The sequence below is a fragment of the Muscardinus avellanarius genome, assembly GCF_963383645.1.
Source record: "Muscardinus avellanarius genome assembly, chromosome: 22".
Taxonomy (NCBI): domain Eukaryota; kingdom Metazoa; phylum Chordata; class Mammalia; order Rodentia; family Gliridae; genus Muscardinus; species Muscardinus avellanarius.
The window spans coordinates 8783376-8810861 of NC_137808.1; the positions used below are offsets into that span (position 1 = coordinate 8783376).

General features: G+C 47.7%; 1 protein-coding gene across 1 annotated transcript in view; it reads left to right on the forward strand.

The window, feature by feature from the left end:
• The window catches only part of MITF (melanocyte inducing transcription factor), a gene marked incomplete at both ends in the record, with an annotated part of 122056 nt that overhangs the window by 58741 nt on the left and 35829 nt on the right, over positions 1–27486 (forward strand). Inside the window, one exon of the mRNA XM_080718124.1 lies at positions 18823–19072. Coding sequence (XP_080574250.1) covers positions 18823–19072 — 250 coding nt within the window. The remainder of the gene's footprint in view (positions 1–18822; positions 19073–27486) is intronic.

Genomic DNA, 27486 nt, shown 5'->3' on the forward strand with positions numbered 1-27486 from the left:
CGCAGGCTCGAGGCCAGCCCCAGCAATTCAGCGAGACCCCTCAGCAACGTAGCGAGACCCCGTTTCCAAATTAAAAAAAAAAAAATTAAAGGACTGTGTTCAATCCTCATACCAAAAGAAAAAAGAAGAGCTGAAAAAGAAAGAGAAGAAAAGTTAGTATCATGGCAGCACCGACCGCAGGGAGATAGGTGATTCAATGTAGCTGCACCATCTTGCCCCATCCCGGGGGAGCCGGGGAGCACCGCCCTGTGGTGCGAACTCCCCTGCCCTCCTTTTGCTGACTCTGAGCAGTGTTTTCCCACAGAGACTCAGGCCCCGCCCGTGTCTTCCGTGGGGCGGTGGCTGAACGCACACGCGCCAAGGTCTCGGCTCCCATGGCTCCACTGAGGCCAGATGGGCCGTCCAGTCCAGCAGTGGCCTTGAACTTTGAACACCAGCTCTGGGTCCTTGCCAAGGAGTCTGGCCGGAGCATGGCACTGTTCTCTGTGTCTGGCCGGGCTGCTCTGGAAGCTCAGTCCTTGTGGGGTGTAGCCTGGGGGGCACGGGCTCGGCTGGGTCTCTGGGACACTCCAAAGCCGCTTGTTAGGAAAAGCAATTTTGTGATTTGAAAGGCAATTTTTTAACCCCTAGGGAGAAAATATGTAAAGAAAGGTGTAAGGATTAAACATGTTTCAAAAGGGAGCTTTGGTTAAAAAGAAACAGCAAAGGGAATTGTACTGTAAGACCCACTCCTGAAATAATGCAGGCGCGCAGAAATCTCCACTACAGAGTCTCCCTGAGAATGTGCGCTCCCCATCCCAAAACCCCAGCAAGGACCGTTTACTAATGTAAATGGCACTTAAAAGGATGCTTCCAAGCTGGGCGAGGGACCGATTCCGAGCACGCTTGTCATCCCAGTACTTGGGAGGCTGAGACAGGAGGTTTGCAGGTTCACAGCCAGCCTCAGCAACTTAGCGAGACCCTGTTTACCAAATAAGAAATAAAATCGGGCTGGGGGTATAACTTGGAGGTAGAATGCCTCTGGGTTCAATCCCCAGTACTGCAAAAAAATAAAAAATAAAATGATGCTTCTGAGTGGGGCGTGGTGGCGCACGCTTGTCATCCCAGTACTTGGGAAGCTGAGACAGGAAGATCACAGGTTCAAAGCCAGCCTCAGCTACTTGGTGAAGCCCTTTGCAACTTAGTGAGACCCTGTTTCAAAACATAAAGAATAAAGAATCGGGCTGGGGCTGTAGCTCAGAGGCAGAATGCCCCTGGGTTCCATCGCCAGTGCTGCAAAAAAAGTAAAAAATAAATAACATTATGCTTTTTTCCCCAGAAGATGGAGCCGCATTCATCTTGACTGTGTAGGGCGCCCGTCTGGGGGTGTTGGGGTGCCTGCCCTCTTTAGGAAAACTCTGAGGGGAAGTGTCTCTGGTTTCAATACCTCGAGTGACTGTGCTTCTGGACAGCTCTGGGTTTTTGTTCTATGGGTACAGTTAGTCATGTCAACGACCACATCTCCTTCCTCTTCACGGCCACAGATATGCTTGCCTTGGCCCACAGGCTTTTTTTTTTTTTCCTTTAACCAAGAGAAAAACCGTTTGCCAATCCTGATATGGCTTTTTTCCCCCTTTGAGTTACCAGCAGCTCTTGTGAAGTCGGATCTATCCCCGTTGGGCTGGTGCGGGGTCCTTTCCCTAAAAGCAGGATGTGGCAGCTTCATTTTCTGCCTCCTTGGCCTCTGGAGAGGCTGGACCACTAACACCTCCAGCTTAGTATATTACTGTGTGTGTGTGTGTGTTACTGGAGATCAAACCCGGGGGGTGCACTGTACCTTCTCGCTACACCCCCAGCTCTATTGAATTGTTTGTTTGTTTGAAGCGGGGTCTCACTAAGTTGCTGAGGCTGGCCTCAAACCTGCGGTCCTCTATTCTAGGCTTCCCAAGTCCTGGGATTCTAGGCGTGTGCCACCGTGCCCTACTCTAAGAACCTTTAGAAGCATTTCTTTTGATTTTCCTTGTGACTATCACAGCTATATGAAAACACTTAAAGTGAAGATGGTTCCGTGCCGCCCTTGAGCCTGAAGGTCCGGGACCGACACGCTGGTGTCACCCCAGGTTCGGGCCGGCTGCCTTCCCAAAACTCAGGCCGTGGACCTCTCCTTTCTCCATCTCTTCCACCTGACCGGCGTGGCTCAGGCTCCGGAGTGACCGACGCCGTCGATGGAAGTGTGTTTGCGCGGGCACCGTGCCCCCGAGGGTTTACACAGATGCTCTTTCGTGTTTAAATCAACAGAAGGATGTGCAGCCGCGGCCTTGGGCCGGCACGGCATCCTCAGAGCCCGCGGGCCGTGTGGTCCCGAGCCATCTGTGTCTCCTCTAAGGGGCGCCCGTTACTCCCCCAGGAAGAGTGAAGACTGTGACAGAGACAGGGCCGGCGCCGCCTCTACCAGAGTTCAGCCCGAGGGGTCACACGGGCAAGGAGGAACTTCCACAAAGACGCCTCCGCCGGGATCTTCCAGACTGTGGCGTGTCGCCGTGCGTGAGTTATGGAAAACAGGACTCACGGTCCTTCCTTGCGAGTGTGTGGTGAGCTGGCCTTCGGGGACAGAACGGGGGCCGTTTGCTCACCCTTCTGCTTAGGTTTATTTGATTTGATTTGGCAGTCCTGAGGATGGAACCCAGTCTAGCACAAGGCTGTATGACTCCCAATGCATTATAAAATAAAGTTGGCTCCATCTAGTGTAGGGATGTATTGTATAGAATTTTTTTTGGTACTAGAAATCCCAGTCATGACTTCAGCTTGGAATAAGAAGAAATCAAACCCAAGCAAAACTGGCCCTTCTGCCCCCGTGCTCCCCGGGCCATCTCGCCGGCCGGCCGCAGCGGCAGGGGAGAGGCTGTGGAGGTCGGCCGGCGGCCAGGCGGGCGGGCGGTCGACGTACACCAGCTTTGCTTTTGCACACGGGCTCCTTTGCGCCTTTGCTGTCCTCGGCCAGCGTGGCTGCCCGCGCCGGCTGACCCGCTGTGCGCACCTAGGGCTCAGCTGACTCGGGGCAGTTTCAGAGCCCACCTTGCTGATTTCCTTCTGTGGCGATGCTGGGGATTGAACCCAGGGGCATTCTGCCTCCGAGCCCCACCCTCCAGGCCTTTTTATTGGGGAGCGGGACTTGCTGAGTTGCTGAGGGTCTAGCTATGTATTGCTCAGGCCGGCCTCCAGCCTGCCATCTCCTGTCTCAGCCTCCCAGGTCCTGGGATGGCAGGCGTGCACCACCACGCCCGGCTGACTTCAATACTTTTGCCCCCAGAGGCCACCTCAGGCTTCAGGTGCTCTACATATATTCCAAAGGAATCGTGAGGAGCTAGGAGGCGGATGTACAGGTACGGTGGACGTAGTGAAGCCTGAAGGGAGAGGTTAGATCCCTGCGTGGTGCGTTCTCTGCAGCCGCCCGAGTGCACGCCCGGCTTTGTGTGGGGACACTGGAGAGCCCATCGCCAGAGGCTTCCCCCTGCCTGGGGTGAGGGAGACTTGAAAGGGCCCCTGTCAAAGGCACGATTTAAAATCATCTCTAATCCCCCACTCACAGGAACTATGAAGATTTACCATCTTGTTTCAAATTGTATTTGGTTCTAGAGAACGAACCCAGGGACATTCTACCTTTGAGCTACACCCTTATCCCTATTTTTTTTTTTAAAACAAAAAGTCATGGTAAGTGGCTGAAAGTCTCACTAAGTTGCTGAGACTGACCTTGAACCTGCCGTCCTCCCGATCCTCCCGTCTCAGCCTCCCAAGTACTGGGATCATAGTTGTGTGCCACTGCACCTGGCTAGGATTTACCATCTTTTCTAAGGGAAGAAGACTGCTACCCTCCCAAGATTTCCAAAGGTGCTGTGTTTCCTAGGAAGCCTTTGAAAATAGTTTTGTCTGAGAATCTCCATACTTCTTTCCCCACTAATACTATAAAGGGTATTAATACTAAAATTTAAAAAAATTTACTTCCTCATCATTTCTCAAATTTCGAGTCTCTTTTCTAACCAGATAAAGGTATTTGAAGAGCAAACACTGCCTCTCCTGCGTGTTTCCTTTGAACAAATACCATTCATTTAGCTCGGGCTCCCTAGGAACAGTCAGCAAACCCGTCGGAGTCTCTGTTGTGTGCTGAAAGGCAGGCCAGGCTTCCAGGCGGCTCGGCCACGGACGGCCGCCACCGACTTAATCATTTAACTCGCCGAGGAACAGCTCCGGCGCGTCTTCTCTGTGACCACATGGTGGAAGACCGAAGGGGCAGCTGAGCGGATACGGTCGGTGCCTCGGAGGAATCCAGGAGCCAGAGCGCGGTGCCGGCCGGCAGAGGCAGCGCCAGCTTCGGGTTTTAGAGTCCTTTGCTTTGGGGATGGTCGGTAGTGGACGGAAGCTTGACAGGGAGCCGGCGGGCTCCTGTACAATAAGACCTCGGGTCCGCGGCTCATGAACGTCTTTGCTAAGAAATCAGCTTCCCTGCCCCCAGTTAACATATTTAAGTAAAGGGATTGAATAAGAAGAGTGAAACAGAGATGCCAGGCACGCTTCTCAGCGTGGCAAAGAGATGAAGGGTTTCCGTGCTCTTCCTTGCCTCCCTCGCCTTTTGTGAAAACGAGGCACAGCCTCGTCTCTTCTTTTATTTTTTCAAATTTCTACATTTCCTACGGACAATACCTGGAAATGAAAATGCTGTCTCCCATCCCAAGCCCGGGCATGGTGGTGCACTCCTGGAATCTCAGGACTTCGGAGATTGAGACGGGAGGACCTCAGGTTTGAGGCCAGCCTCAGCAACTTGGTGAGGCACTTAGCAACGTAGAAAGACCCTGTTTTAAAATAGTAAAAATAAAAGTACAAGGGCTGAGGGTGTAGCTCGGAGGTAGAACGCCCCCGAGCTTAATTCTCAGCACCGAACCAAACAAAACCATCTCAGGTCTCTGATGTATCGTAAATATTTCTTAAGCATATTGAAGAACAATTAAAAACTAGCAGGTGCTCAGTAAATATCTGCTGAGGGGATGAGTTTTAATAAGGATATTTTGGCCGGGCGTGGCGGCGCACGCTTGTGATCCCCGCGCTTGGGAGGCTGAGACAGGAGGATCGCGCAGGTTCGAAGCCAGCCCCAGCTACTTAGTGAGGCTCTCAGCAACTTAGTGACCCTGTTTCCAAATAAAATATAAGATAGGTCTGGGAGTATAGCCCGGAGGTAGAAAGCCCCTGGGTTCCTCCCACAGTACCACCAATAAATAAATAAATAAATAAATAAATAAATAAATAATAATAACAATGACTGTTTTTGACATTAGAGCTCAGTACTCGTGGAGTGCCCATTTTCTTCCATTTCTATCACTATTCTGGCCCAGAATATTGACATAGTAAGAGAGCTAGGCATTTTAGGTGTGTGTGTGCGTGCGTGCGTGCGTGTGTGTGTGTGTGTGTGTGTGTATTGAACCCAGAGGCATTCTACCTCCGAGCTACACCCCTAGCTCCTTTTATTTCTTTAGAAACAGGGTCTCCTTATGTGCTCAGGGTCTCATGAAGCTGCTGAAGTCCTCACTAAATCACACAGGCGGGCCTTGAACCTGTGACGCTCCTGTCGCAGCCTCCCAAGCTGGGATTGCAGGTCTGCACCACCACACCCGGCTTTGACAACACCGTATTTTTAAGAAAACGGGATTTAATTTTTTTTCTTTCGGTACTGGGTATGAAACCTAGGGGCATTGCACCTCTGAGCTATACCCCCAGCCCTATTTTTTTAGTCTTTTATGGTTTTGAAACAGGGTCTTTCTGAGTTGTGAAGGGCCTCGCTAAGTAGCTGAGGCTGTCTACCGACCGCGATCCTCTGGTCTCCGCCTCCCAAATGCTGGGATATCGAGTGTGCACCACCACGCCCGGCCAGGATTTAAGTTTTTTTAAGGCAAATATATACTTTTTTTTTTTTTTTGCTTTCACATTAAGGGAACATTACCTGAAATTACACAGGCTATTAATTTAAAATATTGGTTATTTTAATTTCTACAATCAACATAAATACACTCTTTGATTATAGGAAAGAAGACTCCCTAGGGTGCGAATTAGTTTTGGAAAGCAAATGTATATTGAGTTCTTTGTGATTAATTGCATTTAATCATCAAGCAGGAAGGATTCTGTGCAAATATTATTTTTCTCATTTAAAATCCTGTTTGCTCAGCAGAACTGAAACCGGGTGTCATTAGCATAAGACAGAGTATCTGCGATGCCTCCCACATTTGGGAAGTTTGACTCTTCGTGCACATTTAGCATGAGGAGACAGAGAGGTTGGAGTTGGTCCACTTTGGCTTATCCATATCCACAACTTTCTGATTGACTGCTAGGTATGTTTATATAGTAGATAAATAAATTAAAATTTACAGGCACACACAGCCAGAGTGTGGCGTTGGGCACAGTGGTGCACGGCTGTCATTCCAGGACTCGGGAGGCAGAAACAGGAGGAGCCCGGGTTTAAGGCCAGACTCAGCAACTCGGCCAGACGCTGTTTCAAAGCAAAAAGATAAAAAGGGCTGGAGACGTAGCTTGGAGGGAGAATGGCCCTGGGTTCAACCCCCGGCACCACCAAAATATAAACACAAGAGAAGAAAGAAATACAAACAGGCGTTTCATGATGCTGTTTCCACCAAAACCCAGCATACCGCTTTGCATTAAACTTTTTTTTTTTTAATAGGTGGGCATACACTCTAACAGTAAAAAGCACAGTGGAATAAATACATAAACCGCTAACAAAGCCGTTAAGTATCATAATTAAGTAATCTGTACTGTGCACACGTGTTTTGCCTGCCTGCCTGCCTGCCTGCCTTCTTCCTATACTGGGGATCGAACCCAGAGGCATTCCTCCTCCAAGCCACACCCCCAGCCCTTTATTGATTAATTCATTGATTGATTGATGTAATCATTTATTCTTTTAAAACAAGGTCTCCCTAGGTGGTTGAGGGTCTCACTAAATGGCCGAGGCTGCCCTCCAACCTGTGGTCCTCCCCTCTCGGCCTCAGTGCCGGGATGACACGCGTGCCCACCACGCCCGGCTCCCATCTTTCTCTCTAAGCGAGCTCGGCACTTGAGGAAGACGCCTCCTCGGCTCTGCGGCGGGAGGCTGGGGCTTTTATGAATTCACATTGTGAGCATCATAGGCCCTACTTGGCGCCGGCATTATCGTTTCTTATTTATTCTTCTTGATAAAGAGAGCAAATTGCAGTTATACTAAGTTGCTTGTTTGGAGTGTTTCGTTCCTCCCCAATTCGGTGCCGTCCTCTGCCCGGCTCCCGCTGCAATCTGTGATTTGCTTACTGCAAACACCAGGGGCCACAGGTTAATGACCGAGCCCTCTGGGTCTCCTTTCCTGCAAAAGCAAGTTTTTCTTCTAAGCCTACGAGACTGAAGGTCGAGGAGGTCAACCCGGGGGTTATTTCCTTGTATCGATCATGATGCGACTGTGGATAGACCTCTTTTTTTGGTGGTACTGGGGGTGGAACCCAGGGGCTTTCTGCCTCCGGGCTAGACCCTATTTCATACTTTATTTGGAAACAGGGTCTCACTAAGTTGCTGAGAGCCTCACCAAGTAGCTGAGGCTGGCTTCGGACCTGCGCGATCCTCCTGTCTCAGCCTCCCGAGCGCGGGATGACAGGCGTGCCCACCACGCCCGGCTGTTTTTAGATGCTTAGAAATTCACTTTGTATAAAATTGGACATGCCTCCTGTGACTGTGTTGTCATTCTCAGCATAGATTTCTCTAAACAGTCTTTTTCTTTTTAAATGACTTTTTCTCTTAGGCTCTCCGCACAAGCCTTTAGACAGGTCTTTTGAGGTGTTTGGACGAGTGTCCCTCACGCAGATTGCCTGGTCCCTCCTGCGTTTCCTCTTAAGCTTTGGAGGGATTCTCCGAGCAAAGGTGCAGAGAGCCGTCCTTTAGAGGTTTTGCTCTTGCAAAGAGATCTGTTCTTGGTAGAAAATTGAAATAAGAAGCCAGGCGTACACCTGTCATCCTAGTACTCGGGTGGCTGAGATGGAAGGATTGCAGGTTGGAGGCCAGCCTCAGCAACTCAATGAGATTCTGTTTTCAAATTAAGAAAAAATAGGGCCGGGGTGCAGCTTGGAGGCAGAATACCCCTGGGTTCCATCCCCAGTATAAGAAGAGAAGGAAGGAAGGAAGGAAGGAAGGAAGGAAGGAGAGAAAGTGGTGTGCTTTGGGGAGAGTAAAACATTTAATTCTTCTGTAAAAGAAGAATTCCGAGCTACGATAAGAGTATCTTTTTGTCCCGTCAGCTCCATGTTGGACCTGATCACAAGAGAAAGCTCTTATCTCTTGAGTAGCCCTCCAAAATCTCAATTGCTTTTTCCTTCCCCAAAGATTCCAAAGCCCAATTTAGCTCCCTGAGAGAAAGCCGGCCGTCGCCGGGATGGTTGCTGTTTTAGGTTCCGTTTTTGTTAAGGTTCCATTTTCAAGGGGTCAGGGAGGACTCGTATGTCTCTGGTATATTTGCTGCAATTTCGGGTGAGGAGTGGGCAATGAGGACTTGAAATGCATGGAAATATTTGCCCCTCACATATGCGCCACCATTTTTTTTTTTTTTTTTTTTTTTTGCGGTACTGGGGATGGAACCCAGATGCATTCAACTCCCGAGTTACACCACCAGACCTATTTCATTTTCATCTTGAAACAAGGTCTCTCAAGAGGTGCTGAGGGCCTCACTAAGTTGCTAAGACTGTCCTGGAACTTGGGACCCTCCTGTCTCTGCCTCCCAGGTACTGGAATGCCAGTTGTGCGTCACTCTGCCCTTCTAGTTTGGTTTTACTCAGCACAGCACCCATTGTGTACCGAGGGACCTGGATGCTTTCCTCTCCCCTTTCTTCTGTCTAGTGACCTTTCATTTTCCCAACAACCTGCCCACTTTTACCAGCCTGTCTCCTGAGCTCTTACCACCTCCTACCGGGACCGTTGCTGGAGTGAATCCCGTCTGCCTTCAAGTTAGTTCTTTTTTTGGGGGGGGGGAGGGAGTGTCTGGGGATGGAACCCAGAGGCATTCTGCCTCCGAGCTACACCCCCTACCCTATTTTTCATTATTTTGAAACCGGGTCTCACTGAGTTGCAGAGGGCCTCACTGAGTGGCTGAGGCTGGCCGCGAACCGCGGTCCTCCAGGTCTCAGCCTCCCGCGTGCTGGGATGACAAGCGTGCGCCCCGCGCCCGGCTTCAAGTTAGTTCTTAACACAGCAGCCCGAGACCTTGCTCGACACTCATACTCGAGCTCACTACTCCCGATGTACGACTTCTCCGTGGTTTCTTGTTCATCTTGGAACAGAATCAGCGTCCTGCGCGGTCTGGCTCTGGGTGCTGCGTTGACGGTAGCGCTTCTGTGATTTCTTATCGCTTCTTCCAGGTGCAGTGACAGCCCACCGCGGGGCTCTTGCCTGGAAGACTCTTCTCCCAGCAGGGCGTGGCGGCGTTGGCGCCGCACACCTATAATCCCAGCCCTTGGGAGGCTGAGACAGGAGGATCGCAGGTTCCAGGCCAGCCTCAGCTACTCAGTGAGGTCCCCTGCAACTTAGTAAGGCCCTTTTCAAACAAAGAACGAAACAGTAGGGCCGGGGGTGTAGCTCGGAGGTATAATGCCTCTGGGGTCAACCCCTCGTTCTGCCAAAATAATTAATTAATTAAAAAAAAAGTAGAGATGACTTTGCAGGGTTATGGAATTGGAAGTTTCTCGTTTTTATTTGTGGTACTGGGGACTGAACTAAGACACTCGACCTCGAGCTACACCCTCAGCCTTTTTATCTTTTATTTTGAAGCAGGGTCTCCCTAGGTTGCTGAGAGTCTGTCTAAGTTGCTGAGGCTGGCCTCAAACCTGCTGATTCCCCTGTCTCAGCCTCCCAAGGGCTGGGGTGACAGGCGTGCGCCGCCGTGCTTGGCTTGGAGCTGGAGTTTGATGACATCGGGCGGCTCCCGGTGTCCTCCATCCGCGTGGGTTGGGGTCCAGGGCAGAAAGCCTCTCTGGTGTCTTTGTTTTGACCTTTGCGTTGTGTGCAGGGAGAAGCAGATAGACCTTCAGAACCTGGCACGGCATCTTCCCCGTGCCGAGCCCATAGGAGCCGCATAAATATTTGATAATATTGACGTTGTCATGTCTGCATTTTAAAGTGTGTGTTTTTGTCTTTGGGAACATGTATTGCTTTTTTTTCCCTTTCTTTTTCTTCTTGTATACAAATACTTTACAACTGGGTTGGATGACAGTCTAAGAATATACGGGTCTAGGGGTTTGTGTGTGCCGGGCAAGATGGCACACTCCTGTTAACCCAGTCCGTGGGAGGTTGAGACAGGAGGATCGCAGGTTTGATGCCAGCCTCTGCAACTTAGAAGACCCTCAACAACCTAGAGAGACCCCGTTTAAAAATAAAACATAAAAAAGGCTGGGGTGTAGTTCAGAGGTAGAACACCCCTGAGTTCAATCCCCAGTACCAAAAAAAAAAAAGAAAAACCCACAACAAAACCAAATTGGTATATGCTGAAAGATGGCGCCCAGAATTAGAAGCACTTGAGTTTTACTTTTACCAGGTCGAGGCACTGATAAGCCCTCCTTATCTTCAGGGTCAGGAAAGCTGGGTACATCTCTCCAGGTCTGCAGGAGCGCCTGCTCAATTACCAAGCTCCAAGAGGGGCCTGTGCCTGGATGCAGAATAGCTGGAAAATGTCGGCTGCACCTTCTGAGGTCTCCCAAAGGAGAAGGGACGGGGTGATCCACAGCCCTCCCTCCTACGCAGCTCTGTGAGCCCAGGAAGTGTTAAAAATTCTCCAGTATGTGAAATCACCTCTCCTTTCAAGTCGTCTAAGAGCAGGCATCCCCTGCAGGCCTGCACTGGCCCCCAAGCCTCTGGGGGCTAAAGCGGCATGCCCGTGGGGTGCATTTCTGCAGCGCCCGCCCGGGCCCGAGGAGCCCAGAGCCCAGTCCAAGTCGGGCAGCAGCGTCTTGCAGGAAGTGTAGGTACTGGATTGAACAGGTCTGCCGTGGCGGGCAGGCAGCAGGCCCCGCTGTAGCGCCGAGCCGGGCTGGGATTGGCGTTTCTAGGGCCTTATCAGGAGCCACCCCTAGTGACACAGCCCGTGCCAGAAGTAACTTTGACTTTCACCGCCCGCCAAGGGCTTGCCGAGCCGAGCGCCTCCATCCCCGGAGAAAAGATGGAGGCGCTGAAACTTCACGTGTTCATGCCCAGCTCCTTCGACAGCCTGCATCTGTAAGTCAAGTTTAACTCTGGAAATGAGCCTGCGCTCACAGGAGCATTTTCTTTTTATTCCCCCCCCCTTTTTTTTTCCTCAGAGGGGAGGACAAAGGAAAGGAAGGTTTGGGCTTATAAATCCTTCGCGTGAATCGGCTGCAGCTCCAACCTCCGGTGGGTGGGTTTGACCAGGGTAACAGCCGATCTGGGGAAGAGGGGAGGGGCAGAGATGCCAGCTCTTCATCCTTGCCTGCTTGCTTGAAATGGAATATTGCTTTCAAATCCATCATGCCAAGGGGGCGCGGGGGGGAGAATAAAAAAACATGACTGCTTGCCGAATTTGAGAGAGAGCAGAGTTTGATTTATGATCAGGAGGGAAGGGTGCAGCCCGGTGTGGTTACGAATAAAAAATTAATTTTCTCCTAGGAAAAAGCATGCTTAGTTAAAAACAATTGTCAAAACTGTTCCACATGTAGATACTTGGAGGTTTTCTTGGGGGGAGGGATTCTCTTGTTTTCAGTATTTCCTCTGACTGCTGGCAGAGTAATTATTGCATCGATAAACATCTCATTTGCATTTTATTTTGATTTTTTCCCCCTTCGGGTAGTAGGGGATGTTCTAGCAAACATGTAGACCACAGAAGTATCTGCCTGGCAGTCTCTAAGAAATAGGGACGTGGAGACGCCCACCCGGCCACCACTGCCATTCACTGAGTTCGCGACGCGAAAGCTTCGTCCCCGGGTGAAACAGCCACCGGAGCAGCTCACCTTGTGCGGAAGGCTCCCGTCCCCCAGCTTAATAATTATTTACCGGGCGTCCCTGGGTCGTGAGAGAGGTTCCGAGCCAGGCAGAGAAGCGGTGGTGTGTGCAGCGGCTTGTGAAGGTGTGCTTAAAGACAGCGAGGATAATGGAAAAATACTCGCTGTGGCAGAACTATTTTTAGCATTTTGATTCTTAAAAAAAAAACACCTCCCGGTCCATGCAGATGGGGTGCAGGCCCATCCCTTTGGGTAGCTGCACCTGGGGGAAGGTCTTCCGGAAGGTAGCTTTAAGGGTGATTTCTGGTCGCTTCTGTTTCTTATTTCTTTGGGGTTTGCTTGCCTGTAGCTAACTTCAGTTTAATTTCAACCTCTGTGTCATTGAAGCAGTCTAATTACTTGTCTCTAAGATGATAGAGCATTTTATGAAACAAAGATAGGGAATTGATGTATTTAAAATGTCACTGTGCTAGCAATTTTTTTTTTATATGTTTCTTCCTTTTAAATCAGATAATAGTTGGGGAGACGGTGTCTGTTCTTTGTGATTTGTGCCCTGCAGGAATGCACCGCAGAACTTAGTAATTATTATTATTAGTAGTAGTGATAATCTTTTTCTGTATTGCGGATTGAACCCAGGGGTATTCTACTATTTTTTAAAAATTTGTAACAGAGTCTTACAAAGTTGCTGAGGGTTTCGTTAAGTTGCTGAGGCTTGAAGGCCTCAAACCTGGGATCCTCCTATCTCAGCCTCCCAGGTACTTGGATGTCAGGTGTGTGTCATTACACCCGGCTCTTTTAGTATTAATTTTAAACACATTAATAGATGCTAGAACCAGATGAAATTTACCTGTACCGATGCAGTATAAGGACAGTAGTGAGGCCAGACCTGAATTTGCACCCCGATTCTTAATTTTGAGGTTTTCTTTCCAGTTAACTAAAATATTTGCTATGGGAGCATGCTTCTCTTAGGAACTCTCAGAATGAAATGCTCCGTAAACAACTTTGACACTGAGCTGTTGGCCATTCACATTTTTAAGGCTGTTCTCCAAGGATATACAATGTGCATTAATTAGTGGTTTTATATAATCTTCCAGGAAACCATAGGAGGAAGCAACCATTTAGAGGTCTGGAAATAACTGGTCAGTTTTCAGTAGATTTGAAATAAGAGGATGTCCACAGGGTACCATTTCGAGGATCGAAACACAGTGAAGCCGGGCATGGTGGCGCACGCTTGTCATCCCAGTACTTGGGAAGCTGAGACGGGAGGATTGCAGGCTGGAGGCCAGCCTCAGCAGCTTAGTGAGGCCCTGTTTCATAATAGGGCTGGGAGTTACACCAGAGTTTGTAAAATGCCCCCGGGGACAATCCCAGGTACCAACAATCAATCAATCAATAAAGCAAGTAGAGGTAGGAACTCAAATCTCATTTATTCTTCATTCATTTATGGGATTGAACCCATTTTACCACTCAGCTACACCTCCAGCCCAGTCCTTTTTATTTTTTAACTTTTTTTGGTACCAGTGATAGAACCCAGGGGTATTCCACTTTCAAGCTACATGCCAGCACTCGTTGTTGTTGTTGTTGTTATCATCATCATCATCATCATATATGTTTTTTGGTGGTACTGGGGTTCCTGGAAGCCCTTCTACCTCCGGGCTACACTCCCAGACCTATTTTATATTTTTATTTGGAAACAGGGTCTCTTAAGCCAGCGAGCCTGCTCTGAACCTGCGTGATCCTCCTGTCTCCGCCTCCCGCCACATCCAGCTCCCAGGCTACCTCTTGAATTCAACTGTTGCTTTCCCGCCTTCTGTGCTGCGCACTTTATTTCCCAGACGTCCGCTCAGCCAACCCCGTGGCACATGTGAGGTGGGTTTTGGAGAGCAGAGAGGCTGTGCTCCTGGGGCGATGCAGAGCACGCCCCGTTCTTAGGGGACTCGTGTGTCTGTCTTCAGGACGTGCTGGGAAAAGCACTTGCCTCTGTACCCCGCGGCTTTCGTGATGGCGGGCGAGATGCCCACCTTCCCGCGGCGACCTAGGTCAGAGTCCAGTCATCTCCAGAACTGACTTAATTTTAAGGCGTCTCAGAGGAATTATGTGACGGGGCTTTGAGATGAAAAACGGGGAGCCAGGTAACCCCAGCACCTGGCCATTGTTCTTTGTTGAATAAATGACCTTTTCACATAATCTGATTAAAAGGAATCAGGATTATCTAGCCAGAGTTAAGGCGCGAGGGCCGGGGTGAGTTTGGTTAGCTTGCAGGATTAAATGTGTCTGGACAGCTCTCCTTGACTCTCATTAATGGCCTCACATCGTGTGTGTGTGTGTGTGTGTGTGTGTGTGTGCTTGCACGCACGTGTGTGCACAGTGATGAGGATGGAGCCCAGGGGCATTCTACCTCCGAGCTGCACCCCCAGGCGTATTTTATTTTTTAAATTTTTAAAAAATTTTTTATTTTTATTTTTGGTGGTACTGGGGTTCCTGGAAGCCCTTCTACTTCCAGGCTACACTCCCAGACCTATTTTATACTTTTTTATATTTGGAAACAGGGTCTCTTAAGCCAGCGCGGCTGGCTTCGAACCTGCGCGATCCTCCTGTCTCCGCCTCCCAAGCGCAGGGATGACAAGCGTGCGCCGCCACGCCCGGCTTTTATTTTTTATTTTGAAACAGGGTCTCACTGAGTTGCTGAGGCTGGCCATGAACCCGCAACCGTCCTGTTTCAGCCTCCCAAGTACTGGCATTACAAGCGTATGCCACCATATCCAGCTTCAAGATCTCAAGAAAAATAAGACAGGAGGGTCGCAGGCTTGAGAACAGCCTTGGCAATTGCGTGAGACCCTCTTTCAAAGTAAATAAAAAAAAATAGAGCTAGACATGTAGCTCAGAGGCGGAAACCTCCCTGGGTTCAGTTAACAGTACCTCCTAACGATGATGATGATAAGCCTGAGATATTCTCACATAAACCTGATTTTAAGACATTGTGTTAGCTGGGCATGGTGCCACACACCCGCCATCCTAGGACTCGGGAGGCTGAGGCAGGAGGATGGCAGGTTTGGGTCAGCCTCAGCAAGTCCTGAGACTATTAGAAACCCTGCAAGACTCCGAATCAAGACAACAACGCCGGGCGTGGCGGCGCACGCTTGTCATCCCACGCTTGGGAGGCGGAGACAGGAGGATCGCGCAGGTTCGAAGCCGGCCGCGCTGGCTTAAGAGGCCCCGTTTCCAAAAATAAAATAGGTCTGGGAGTGTAGCCCGGAGGTAGAAGGGCTTCCAGGAACCCCAGTACCACACACACACACACACACAAACCCCCAACAACAACAAAAATAAGGCTAGGATGTAGCTTGGAGGTAGAACACCCCTGGGTTCAATCCCTGGCAACACACACACACACACACACACACACACACACACACACACACACACACAGCAAGTGTGGTTGTTCATTTTTGTTTTTGAGGTGAGAATGGCAGATTCAGTTATTTCTAAGAGCAGGGGCTGTTTGGAAGACGGCAAGCAGGACTGAGAACCTGGGATTCATCTTTTCACCAAGTGGAGCCATCCCGCCCGTGTCGGGCCGGGAAGCAGCTCCGACACCGCGGTCGGATTTGACCTTTCCCTGCAAAATTCGCGTAACGCCATCCACGGGCTGAGCAGTTTCTTCACATTTCTGTAGCGACAGAAAAGATACAGACCCGTACTTTTACAGATATATTTGCGATATTCCCTTTAGTAGAGTTGGCGTTTACTTACAGAAGTACATCTTTCTTTTTTCTTTTTTCGGGGGGGCCTGGTAGGCTCTTTTAGGAACACGATTTAAATAATATTGTTGACCTGCAAGTCGGAGGCCCTTCACGCGGCTGATACCCAGTGGTTTTAATTTGTCTGCGGAGCGCTTTACCGTTAATTGAACGGGCTTCCCCCCAGCATCACGGTCCACGGCTCGTCCCGTGCAGCTAATTAGTGACCTTATTCTACAGCTGCCCTGCCGGCACACAAAGGCCGCGCCTGTTTCTATCAAAAGGATCAGTCTCGCCCGGAATGTTTGGACCTGACAGGCTTTGAATAGTATGACCACTTATTTCTCTATTTTTAATTTTTAAATAGCCACCACCACCCCCCTTCTTTTCCCAGCTTATGAAAGTACATTTGAGCTTAGAACACACACACACACACACACACACACACACACACACACACACACGGGAAAATACATTTCCTTTCGATGTTCTTTTTGTGGGGACTTGGCGAGCGGCTGGGTCGTTTTAAGCGAACACAGTAATGGTTGGCGACTCTTCTTCTGGTACAGATGAGCGGTGCTACTAATACCAAAAATATATATATATATATATTTTTTTTTTCTTACACTGATAACTTCCACGTTGGCAAAATGTGACCACTGTTCCGTTTCCTGCCAGACATTTGTGTGTTTGTGTACATGTGCACACCATACTTATTTAGTTGTTTGTACTGGGCATTGAGCCCAGGGATATGTTGCCTCTGAGCTATCCCCCTCGCCCTATTTTTAATTTTCTATTTTGAAACAGGGTCTTGATAAGTTGCTGGGGGTCTCCGTAATCATTGAGGCCGGCCTCAAATCTATGATCCTCCCATCTCAGCCCCCCCAAGTACCAGGATGACAGGCGTGCGCCACCATGCCCGGCTGGACACCATTTTTTATGGCTCTGTGGAGCAATCTATGACCCTGTGTTGGTTTGCAAAACAGTTTTCTGCAGCAGACACGAATTAAACTGCGATTCCAGTTTTTCCTACGAAGTGTTTCTGGGACCACGAGAGAGTAAGCCAGCTATGGGTCACTCCGTAGTGTGTCTGTCCCCCGCGGAGGCCGAAGCGTCCCGTCTCTAAGGAGTTTGCAGGGACGGCCGGTTTAGTTTGCCCTTTGTGGCTGACAAATGCTACACTGGGTTTGTGCTCAAGAAAGGAAGACCAAGCCCAAATACCAACAGCACATAGGTTCCCCACTGGTATTCTGTCTCTCATTTCAGGTACTATGATTCCTACTATTTACCCTAAACAGAGATTTAGAAATTATACCTAAAAGCCGGGCACAGTGGCACATGCACGAGCATATGAAGTCCTGGTGCTCGGGAGACTGAGAAAGGAGGATAATAGGATAGAGGCCGGCCCCAGCCATTTAGCAAGACCCTCGGCAACTTACAGGGACCCAATGTCTAAACGAAACATAAAATAGAGGCTGGGGTGCAGCTCAGAGGTCGAATGCCTCTGGGTTCGATACCTAGTACCGAGAATAAAAACCGGAGAGAAATAAGTAAAATTTCTAGATGACAGTCGGTAACAGTACTGAAGCAGTGCTATGTGGTACTTACTGGGGGTTATGTTCAGTGTTTTATTTAATCCTCAGGAGGTAGGGCTTTAAAATATAAAATAAGTGATAGAGATGTGAAAGATACCTCTCCTCGCCCCAGCGTGTATAGATGGTAAACAGGTCAGGAACCACTGCTGTCTTTCTGTTCCAGATACCGTAACTACGGCAGAGAGGGAGGGGCTTAATTACTTGTTGATATCACAGAGCTGGCAAGATACGGAACCAAAAACCATAATTAGGAAAATCAGGATGTCTTTTATTCTTACTAATGTCTAGTGTTTAACCTTTTCAATAGTTTTAAGTAGTGAGTCCCCACAGTGTTAGCAGCAGGTCTCACCGGGCACAGACGGAGCCCTCAGCCCTCAGGGTGGCAGGCGGGTGCAGAGAAGGCACGAGCCCGGCCGGCGGCGCCGTGGCATGCGCCGTCATCCCAGGACTTGGGAGGCTGAGACAGGAGGGTTGAAGGTTCAAGGCTGGCCTCGGCAACTTAGTGGGACTCTCAGCCATGTAGCAAGAGCCTGTTTCAAAATAAAACATACAGTAAAGCTGGGGGTGTAGCTTGGAGGTAGAAAAGCCCCTTGGCTCAATCCCCAGTATCACAAAAAAGGAAGAGGAAGAGGAGGAGGAAGAGGAAAAAGTGGAGGAGGAGAAAGAGGAAGAAGAGGAGGAAGAGGAAGAGGAAAAGAAGAGGAGGAAGTGGAGGAGGAAGAGGAAGAGGAAAGAGGAAGAAGAGGAGGAAGTGGAGGAGGAAGAGGAAGTAGAGGAAGAGGGAAAAGAGGAAGAGACAAGCAGGCAGGATTTGGCGGTCAGAGCAGCTGGCCTTCTTCCACCGTGCCCAAGATGGGGTCCAGCTCGATGCCAACACCCAAGCCCCAATCTTTCCCGTCTTTCTTATCTCAAAAAAGTCCCCCCCCCCCGACAAAGCACACCGTGTCCTTAAGTAATCCCTCGTTAGTAAACGCGCGAGACATCCAGGGACTTAAACGACACGTCGGGGGTAGTTGGATAGATCCAGTTATTATTTTTTTTTAAAAAGTAATAAAATAAGCAAAATAAATAATAAAATAAAAAATAATAAAACAAGCCAAGCCAGCCATGTGTTTTCAGACGTGGCGACAGGGGTCCCACCAAGACACTTGGCTTCTGGGTAATGCCTGTGGCGGCTCTGTATTTGAGAATGAAGAGAGGTGGGAAAAAAAAAAAATATATATATATATATATATAAAATCTAGCTTCTGGATCAAAATTTCTAGATGCAATTAGGCTGACTTATCTCAGTTCGGGGAAGAATGACACCATTTCTGCCTTCTCTTGAATTCTCAGTTTCGCAGGGCCTCGTTCTGAGACTCGATTAGTTTTGTTAATAAAGCTCATCCTCTCCCAAAAATAAACAACAAAAACCCACTGCAAACCGAGGGTCTCACTCATTAGGAAACTAAATGTCGTGTGCCTTCTTCTTCTTTTTTTGGTTTCCCGCAGCAGTTCGGCGGAGCATCCCGGGGCCTCCAAGCCTCCTCTGACCTCCTCCAGCATGACGTCACGCATCTTGCTTCGCCAGCAGCTCATGCGTGAACAGATACAGGAGCAGGAGCGCCGGGAGCAGCAGCACAAGCTGCAGGCCGCCCAGTTCTTGCAGCAGAGAGCGCCCGGGAGCCAGACCCCGGCCATCAACGTCAGCGCGCCGGCCGCCCTGCCCTCCGCCACCCAGGTGCCCATGGAAGTCCTCAAGGTAGGTGCCTGCCGCCGCCGCCGGGGCTGGACCTGGCCGCCCGCCCTCCGGGGCTCTGACCGTCCACCTGGATTCGGGTCTGTTGATTGATCAGAGCCATATTCGCACACACACATGCACACACACACATACACCTGTTGACTGCTGCAGGGCTCTGAGTTTAAAAAGAAGGTGGTCACCACATGTCACCGTGGTCCTCTGACAAGTGTCAGGGTTCCCGGAGGAGACCCAAGTACGAACAGGTGTTTGTTATAATGGTACCTGTCAGCCTGTCTTTAGGAAAAGTTTTCAAAACCCCAAAGTTGTCTGAGACAGGCCTCTTGTAATAACATGGGCTCGTCTTCTTTCTTTCTTAAATATATTTCGTGCTCTGATCGTCCTTTTTTTTTTGAGTTAGTAAGTCACGTTGGCTGCAGAAACTCTCTTTGAGAAAGTCAGCTTGGGTGTGACAGTAGAAAAAGGGATGAGCTTTCTCAGACAGTGTAAACCTTTTACTGAAATGCCCCGTCGGCTCTGGGCCTCTTGCTTTCTTGCAGGAGTTAGACACGGCATCATCCTGCCAGGGACCTATAGCTTCCTAATTACTGGGGAAAGTCGCAACCAGGCTAAGAACAGAATTCCAGCGCACGCAAGCGCACACACTTGGGCCGTCATCGTCACACAGCTTGGTAGTAAACACGTCAGTTCTCAAATACGACTGGTTCAAGGAGAGGTAAAAGGAAAGCAGAGTGTGGGAACTTCTGTACTTTTTAATTGTTGCTTTTTTCTTTTTTCACCCATTCACCTCCGACTTCTTCTGAAGAGCCCCGAGTGTTACCGTTCATTACCCGCTGGTGATTTATTGTGGCTTTTGGGATTCACTGTTATCATCATTATTATTTTCTGAGCACAATCTCCTACTGTTTGAAGTTGACTACTAAAGCAAATTCTAGGAATACTGTGTTATAGTCAGGAAACAATATTCGATCCTTACCAGGAAGCGAGAAAAGGGATTCTTCAAACACCAACTCGAAAAGTTCATTCGTTTTTCTTTGCAGAGACCCTTAAAAGGTCGTGATACAATAATGAGACTCTTTGAGAGAGAAGCAAGCTCAAGTTGTGTGAGGGGAAAAAACTATCCAAACTAGTTTTTATTTTTTGCAAAGACAAGTTTTTTTGACTCACATGTGATTGTTGGAAGTTCTGGATATTGTTGTGATTAGTGGATCTTTTCACTTTCTCTGACTCCTTAGCAGTTAAAAGTAGGGCTTTTGCTGCTGTAGAATAGATTATGCATCGGATCTTTTCAGTGCTGCTTTGGTGAAAATTAACAGGCGTTACTTAAGGGTTTTTATATAAATTTAGGGTTTACATTTGGCTTCCTGTTTGTAAGAGTTCCAATAGTTTTGTGTATACCTTAGGTGGTTTGAACTTATAAGAACTATGCCATAACAAGACTTGGAGAAATGCAGCTCTTTTGTTTGCTCTGATTTATTTTTAAATCCAAGGAGCAAATTTCAGGGGAGAAGAAATGAATTCGGGTTGGCCATTTATATCCAAACCGAAGGTTGTGCTTGGCATCATGTCCAAGTATATTTAACTGTAGCCAGTTTTCCTAGCAATGCAGTTAGATATAATAATGGAGAAGTCACCAACTCTTATTATATGTGTGTGACGAAACAGCATTTCCGTATGATTTTTAAAAGTCGACATCGTTTCTAAATGTGTAAACTACGTTATTTTGAAAATTATTAAAATGAGAATTGGCATTGTGTAATAGGAATAATATACCCATTTTCGCTTGTATATTGCCGTGTCTTGGCCACGCCGTATCGAGCTACAACCCCAAATTTAGGAATGCCGGGAAAGTATGCAAGATTAAAGCCCCCATAAATTATTAAAACTGGAAGTCACGGTCTAACTAAAACTGAGAAGCTGGTAAATTTACATTTTATGCTGAGCAGATGTTTTTGCCTCTACTTAAGTTTTGCATGTTTGATATATTTGGTTATATAAACCAGTAAAGGATGTCCTATAAATGAAACGAGATAGTTATTAGCATCACAGCCTGGATAGGTTTAATAGCTATTTAGACCAGTTTTAGTGCCCTTAAATAAAGGATCCAATAAAAACATGCGATTTCATTCATCTACGGCGATGTTCTAAGAAATTCAGATAAAAATTTTAAAGATACTACCATATAAGTAATAGTTTCAGATACTGAGTACTTTATAAAAACCGTGTGTTTATTTTTCATACTTTTATGTATGAGATTATGAGATACTCTAGAAATATACACGAGAGTCACGTTTTATCTTTTTTCATACCTTATACATGTATCAATCTTCATGCTATCTGCCACAAATAAATGCAGTGTTTAAACACATAGTTTTATACAGCAACACAGTTACTTAAACTTAGACCGCAGGTATAAATTTTCAAAAAAATGAGTGGTACCATGTTTACTGATTGAGTACATTGTGGCAGACATGGTATTGAATAAATACATTCTCCTTGTGTACCCTGAGGACACAATTCATTCATTCATTTTTGCCATGCTAGAGATGGAAGCCAGGGGCATTCTACCCCAAAGCCACACTGCCAGCCCTATTTTTTGTATTCTTTATTTTGAAACAGGGGCTCACTAAGTTGCAGAGGGCCTCGCTGAGTAGCTGAGGCCGTCCGCACACCACCATCCTCCTGCCTCAGCCTCCCCAAATGCCGGGATGACAAGCGTGCGCCGCCACGCCCGGCTTGCAACACTGATTTCTCAGCTTTGTGTCTCTAAGGTCAGGAAGCCCGGCGGGGTCAGCTTCTGCTGTCTGTACTGATTTCTTTGATTTACAGGTTAATTTCTCTTTGGACTTTCGTGCTGGGCAAGGTGGAAAGATGTGTCTTGCCGTGTATCTGCGTGTCGGAGACGTTCTCTGGGTTTCTTAAGAGTGAGCTTGGCCAGTTGGGGATGGTAGTCTAAGGATATGTCTTTCCCGTAAGCTAACTCCTGCTGGGAGCACAGAATACATTCCTCCCCTGGCAGTGAGCGGCCCTGTGTTGTAAATTGCGGATTAGCAGATAAGGGTCCTGTGTGGATGTGGCTTCCTCTACAGAGGAGTTCTGTTGCGTGAATTATGCAGACCTGAGGTTTGAAATGAGCTGTAGCTTCTTTTAAAAAAGATCAGAGTCACAGACCAGGACAAACTTGGCAGACACGTCCAGTCCCAGATCTAAAGAAGCCCGGTGGCACCAACTTGTGCTAGTGTCCACACTCAACACGTGTTTATAGTCACTTATATTTCTTCCTTTTTCTTTTTGTTTTTAACCTCTCTGGTACTAGGGATGGAACCCAGGGGCATTCTGAGCTATACCCTCAGCCCTATTTTATGTTTTATCTGGAAGTGGGGGTCTCGCTAAGTTGCTGAGGCTGGCCTCGAGTCTGCAGTCCTTCTGTGTCAGCCTCCCAAGTCCTGGGAGGACAGCACGTGCCACCATGCTCTGCTATCTCTCTACCTTTGTTGATATCAAAGCACCTACTGACCTGACCTGTGACAGGCAGGTTGCTCACGATTTTCTTCCCCGCTACCTTTCCCAACATGGACTCTGGTAGCTTCTTGATTGAAAGCATTAATTTCGAGTTTGAAAACATTTCTCTGTTTAGAAATTTGTACCCGTGAGCCTCCTACCTCAGCCTCCCAAATCCTGGGATGACAGGCGTGCGCCACCACACCCACCATCCATGCTCTAAACATTTCTAAACAGTTGCTGGCAATAAAATATGTTAGAGGAAAGAGGGATGGAGGCCAGAGAGAATCTCCATGAGGAATCTCGCAGGCTGAACAGAAAGACATGATGCTAGGCTTGTGGGACTAAAGGCTTCTCTGTTGAATAATTTTAGCATCGCCGCCAGATGCCAGATGCCAGGCCCGGCTGTGTTTTTTCTGTCTGGCCACACTGAACACCGCGGTCATTTCTGGATGAGTACTGGTCATCTTCAGGGGTTAAAAGTCACTTGAAGCAGAGGTTTCTGAGACAAGCAGCCTCTAGGATTCCTAAGTCAAGAGCACGTACTCTCTGAACATGTCGATGGCTTAGCCTTTCACGATTCATGTGCTTTACAGCCTTGTGTGTTTTAAGACCTTACGTTCTTCTGAATGATTGTTGAAATACTCAAGTTCATGAATAATAACAATTCTCCTCCTCCTCCTCCTCCTCTTCCTCTTCCTCCTCCTCCTTCTTTTCTTCGTACAGTGATAGAAACCAGGCACCTCTGAGGTACACCCTCAGCCCTATTTTATTTCTTATTTGAAAACAGGGTCTCCCGAGGTTGCTGAGGCTGGCCTCCAACCTGCAGTCCTTCTGCCTCTGCCTCCCAGGTACTGGAAAGACAGGCGTGTGCCACCTCACTTACATCTTTAATCGGGAGTTTTCCCCTGAAATCCGGTTGCAGTTCTAGCCCTCTGACCCACACACTTGCCTTCAGTACTGGAGCCTCCGTCATATATTTGAGCTTAAAACTGGAGCGTTGGGTCTGTCGGTTTTTCCTTTTGCTTCTTGGCGAGCTCACCTGTAATCGTATATGAAAAGGTCACCGTCTCCTTCACAAATAGGAAAAGGAGTTAGATTTTAAACACTAGTGATGGGCACCTCTTCTAGGGTGCTTTTAAACAAGGGAAATTGTGGGTGTGTGTAAGCAGAATCTAAATTTAACTGCCCCACTAAACCAGGCGGGTGGGTTTTCTGTTATCATGTAAATGTGTATGGTGGCTTTGCTCAAGGTTATAGCTGCAATCAGTACAGGAACGTCGGCTCTTGCCCCCAACGTGTCTCTTTTTATTGACTTCTTGGGGGTATCAGCCTGAACTCTGAGAAAAATTTAGTGTCTATAATTATACCAGTCTTTCAGGTCTTGCTTGTAAGGTTTGATGTCTTGCATACTTAATTTCCGACCACGTGAGAAGGAAATTAATAAAAATTAGAATATATAGGAAAGAGATAAATTTAGGAGGCCATTGACATAGAAAATGGTCTTACAAAAGAAATTGCTCTCATCACCATCTTAGTAGAGAGTATCCAGCCCAGCATGGTGGACCATCTCTGTCATCCCAGCACTTGAGAGACTGAGGCAAGGCCAGCCTCAGCGCCTTGGTGAGGCTGTTAGCAACTCAGCGAGATCTACTTCCAAATAATAAATTAAGATAAAACAAAAATAGGGTTGGGAGTATAGCCCAGAGATAGCAGGCCCCTGAGTTCCATTCCCAATACAGAGAGAGAGGAGAGAGAGAGAGAGAGAGAGAGAGAGAGAGAGAGAGAGAGAGAGAGAGAGAGAGAGGGAGGGAGGGAGGGAGAGGGAGGGAGGGAGAGAGGACGCGCACAAGAATCGTAACCATCCAGTTATGAAGTATTTTATTTATTTTATCTTTGTGTGATGCTTGGGATTAAATCCAGGGGTATTGTACCTGTGAGCTAGACTCCCAGGTCTCTTTATTTATTTCCTTGTTGTTTTGAAATAGGGTCTCACTAGGTTGATGAAAACTTTCCCTACCCCTCCTGTCTCAGCCTCCCAAGTACCGGGATGACAGATGTGCACCACCACACCTGGCTCAGTTGCGAATAATTTTAAATAGTAGATAAGAGGCCCCAAAATGGAAAGCAAAACTCCTCTTTCTCCTACCTGGCTACCAGGCGTAACTTACTTGTAATCTCCCCCTGTTGGCCTTGTTTTGTATAATTAAAACTCAGGGGCTGGAAATTTTGTCGAGACTTAATTAGAAGTGACAACCTAGAGACATTCCTGCCCGTTAGAAAAGGCTTAAGAAAGTCTTACTGGCTAAATTACAAATATGCAACATTTTTTTTTTCTGAGTCCTGTATGGTAGCTCAGACAGCACAAAGGTGACAAGATTAGCTTTGTTTTTCAAGCAAAGCAGGAAAAATTAGATTAATAAGTACCAGGCAAAGGACATTTTCATTCTTTTTTTTTTCCTTCTTTCTTTTTTTCTCTCTCCCTACCCAAAAGAAACTGTACCTTGAGCCCTGGTTGCTTCGGAGGTTGGTGCCTTAATTAGGCACATGTTTCTCCCTCCTGGGAAAGGGTTCCAGACTGGGATCGGGGATCAAGACTCTGCCGTACACTGACTTAGCACACGGCGTTAAGTAATTCATCAAGGAATGCTGGTAATTAGTCCTGCCGCTTTCAACTCCTGGCTTGATTTTCATAAAGCCGGCTGATTTGAAATAATGCCTGCTGATTTATTGCCCACACGTTTCAAGACGGGGGCCTGGCTCGTGAACAAAAGCCAGATTGTGTGGCCGTGGAAAGGTGCCTTCCTCTTGTCGGCAGGTGCACGGATTCCCAAGGGCCATCTAGGGCCTCTGTTAACTTTGTTGCATTAGAAAAAAACACAACCCACTTAGCACTTTGCCAGGCTTGCTTTTGTGTCCTGGTGAAGAAAGAGCGAGAACAGACCCCCCCCCCCAAAAAAAAAAAAAATGGGTCCTAGAGGTTGGGATGTGAGACTTGCCAGAGTGCATCGGGCTGGTGTGGTTTGATGGAATTTCATTTGAAACCTTCGTCTGGTAAGACGGGCCGTAGGAACGGCTTTGGGGCCTCTTGCTCTGTGGAATGCTTGTGGGTAGTGTGAATAGCTAAGTTCATCTTAAAAGATTAAGTTGATGAGAAGCCCAAGACCCCAGGACAGAGGCTTTGTTCGTCCTGGCCTTGGGAGCTAATCATTGTACTGAGTTATGATTTGGGCTCCGGATTCCTTGTTAGCTCAGGGACCTCCTTAGGAGGATCACAGATTCGAGGCCAGCCTCGGCAATTTAGTGAGGCCCTCGGTAACTTAGTGAGACCTCGTTTCAAAATAAAAAAATAAAATAAAGCCAGGTTGGGGGTATAGCTCATGGGTAGTAGTTTTACTAACCCTGGATTCAATCCTCAGGCAGAGGAGGCAGGAGGATCGCGCAGGTTCGAAGCCAGCCTCACCGGCTTAAGAGACCCTGTTTCCAAATAAAAAAAAAATAAAAAATAGGTCTGGGAGTGTAGCCCGGAGGTAGAAGGGCTTCCAGGAACCCCAGTACCACCAAAAAAAGAAAAAGAAAAAAAAAAAAAAGAAGTGTGCACCACCATGCCCAGCTTGTATTTTTATTTTAATATTTTCTTATTATCTTCAAATCCTGTGTTAGGAAACATTCAGGCCATTCATTGAAAAGTTGGTTCTGGTTTCCTAGTAGTTTTCTAGTCTTGTATTAATATCTCATACTTAAAGAATTACTTCAGACTTCTGAATTGGCAGAATCTTGGTAGAATTCTTACCACTGTATCATGAACTCCACCAAGATTGTCCCATAAAATTATGGAGATCAATATGCCCGTTTTGTTGACACTTAAATTGCCACCATGTTCTAGATAGGGAAGATGGGTTGAACATTTGAAAAGGACATTTTTTTTTATATATATAAAATCTTCATTCTGCCAGCCCTGGTGGCAAACGCCCATAATCCCAGTACTTGGGAGGCTAAGAGAGGAGAATTGCAGATTTGAGGCCAGCCTCAGCAATTTAGTGGGGCCCTGTTTCAAAATAAAAATAAAATAAAATAGGGCTGAGGGTGTAGCTTGGAGGTAGAGTACCCCTGGGTCCAATACACACACACACACACACACACACAAAACACTGCTTTAATAACCTGAAAATTAATTTGTAAGGAATTTTTTTAAACCACAAAGAAATGTGGGTACAAATAAAATCAACTAAGTTTCTTTACTATAGGCTTCCTTAGATCTTTCTTTTTAAGAGTCATAACAAAGCTAGTTGGTACAGACCTGTGATCTCCCAGGACTTGGGAGTCCGAGACAGGAAGATCATAGATTCAAAGCCAGCCTCAGCAACCGAGTGAGACCCTGTTTCCAAAAATACCAAATACTAAATAGGAGGACTTCCAGGAAGATGGCGACCAAGTAAAACAGCATTTAAGAGTCCTGCTAAAACTCGATCTCTATTGCCACAAAATCAGCGCTTTTCATAGCCGGAAAACACCAGCAACAGAGAAATAAAAAACGTAAACACAAGGGACAGAGAAAAAAAGACTAGAAGAACAACCAGAGACCAGAAAAGAAATCAAGCCCGCAATGCGGCGGCGGAGCCGTGCCAGCACCATCTTCCCTCACAGCACCAGGCTCCAGAGAGGAAAGGTAAGCAAGGAGCTGAAGTGAGCAGCTGCGGATCATTCAGGTGTAATTCAGCAGTTCTTCCAGTGCAAAGAACGCCTAAAACTCCCAGTGGCCAAGCTCATCACGCCTTCCAGAGACTCAGAACGGAGCTCAAAGCCAAGCTCCAAAACGGAGCTCATGGCCAAGGGCATGACAGCGGCGCCATATTGCCAGCAGTGCCAGCGAATTCACCGTGCCCCGCGACAGCTCCTGATCAGCGTGCACAACA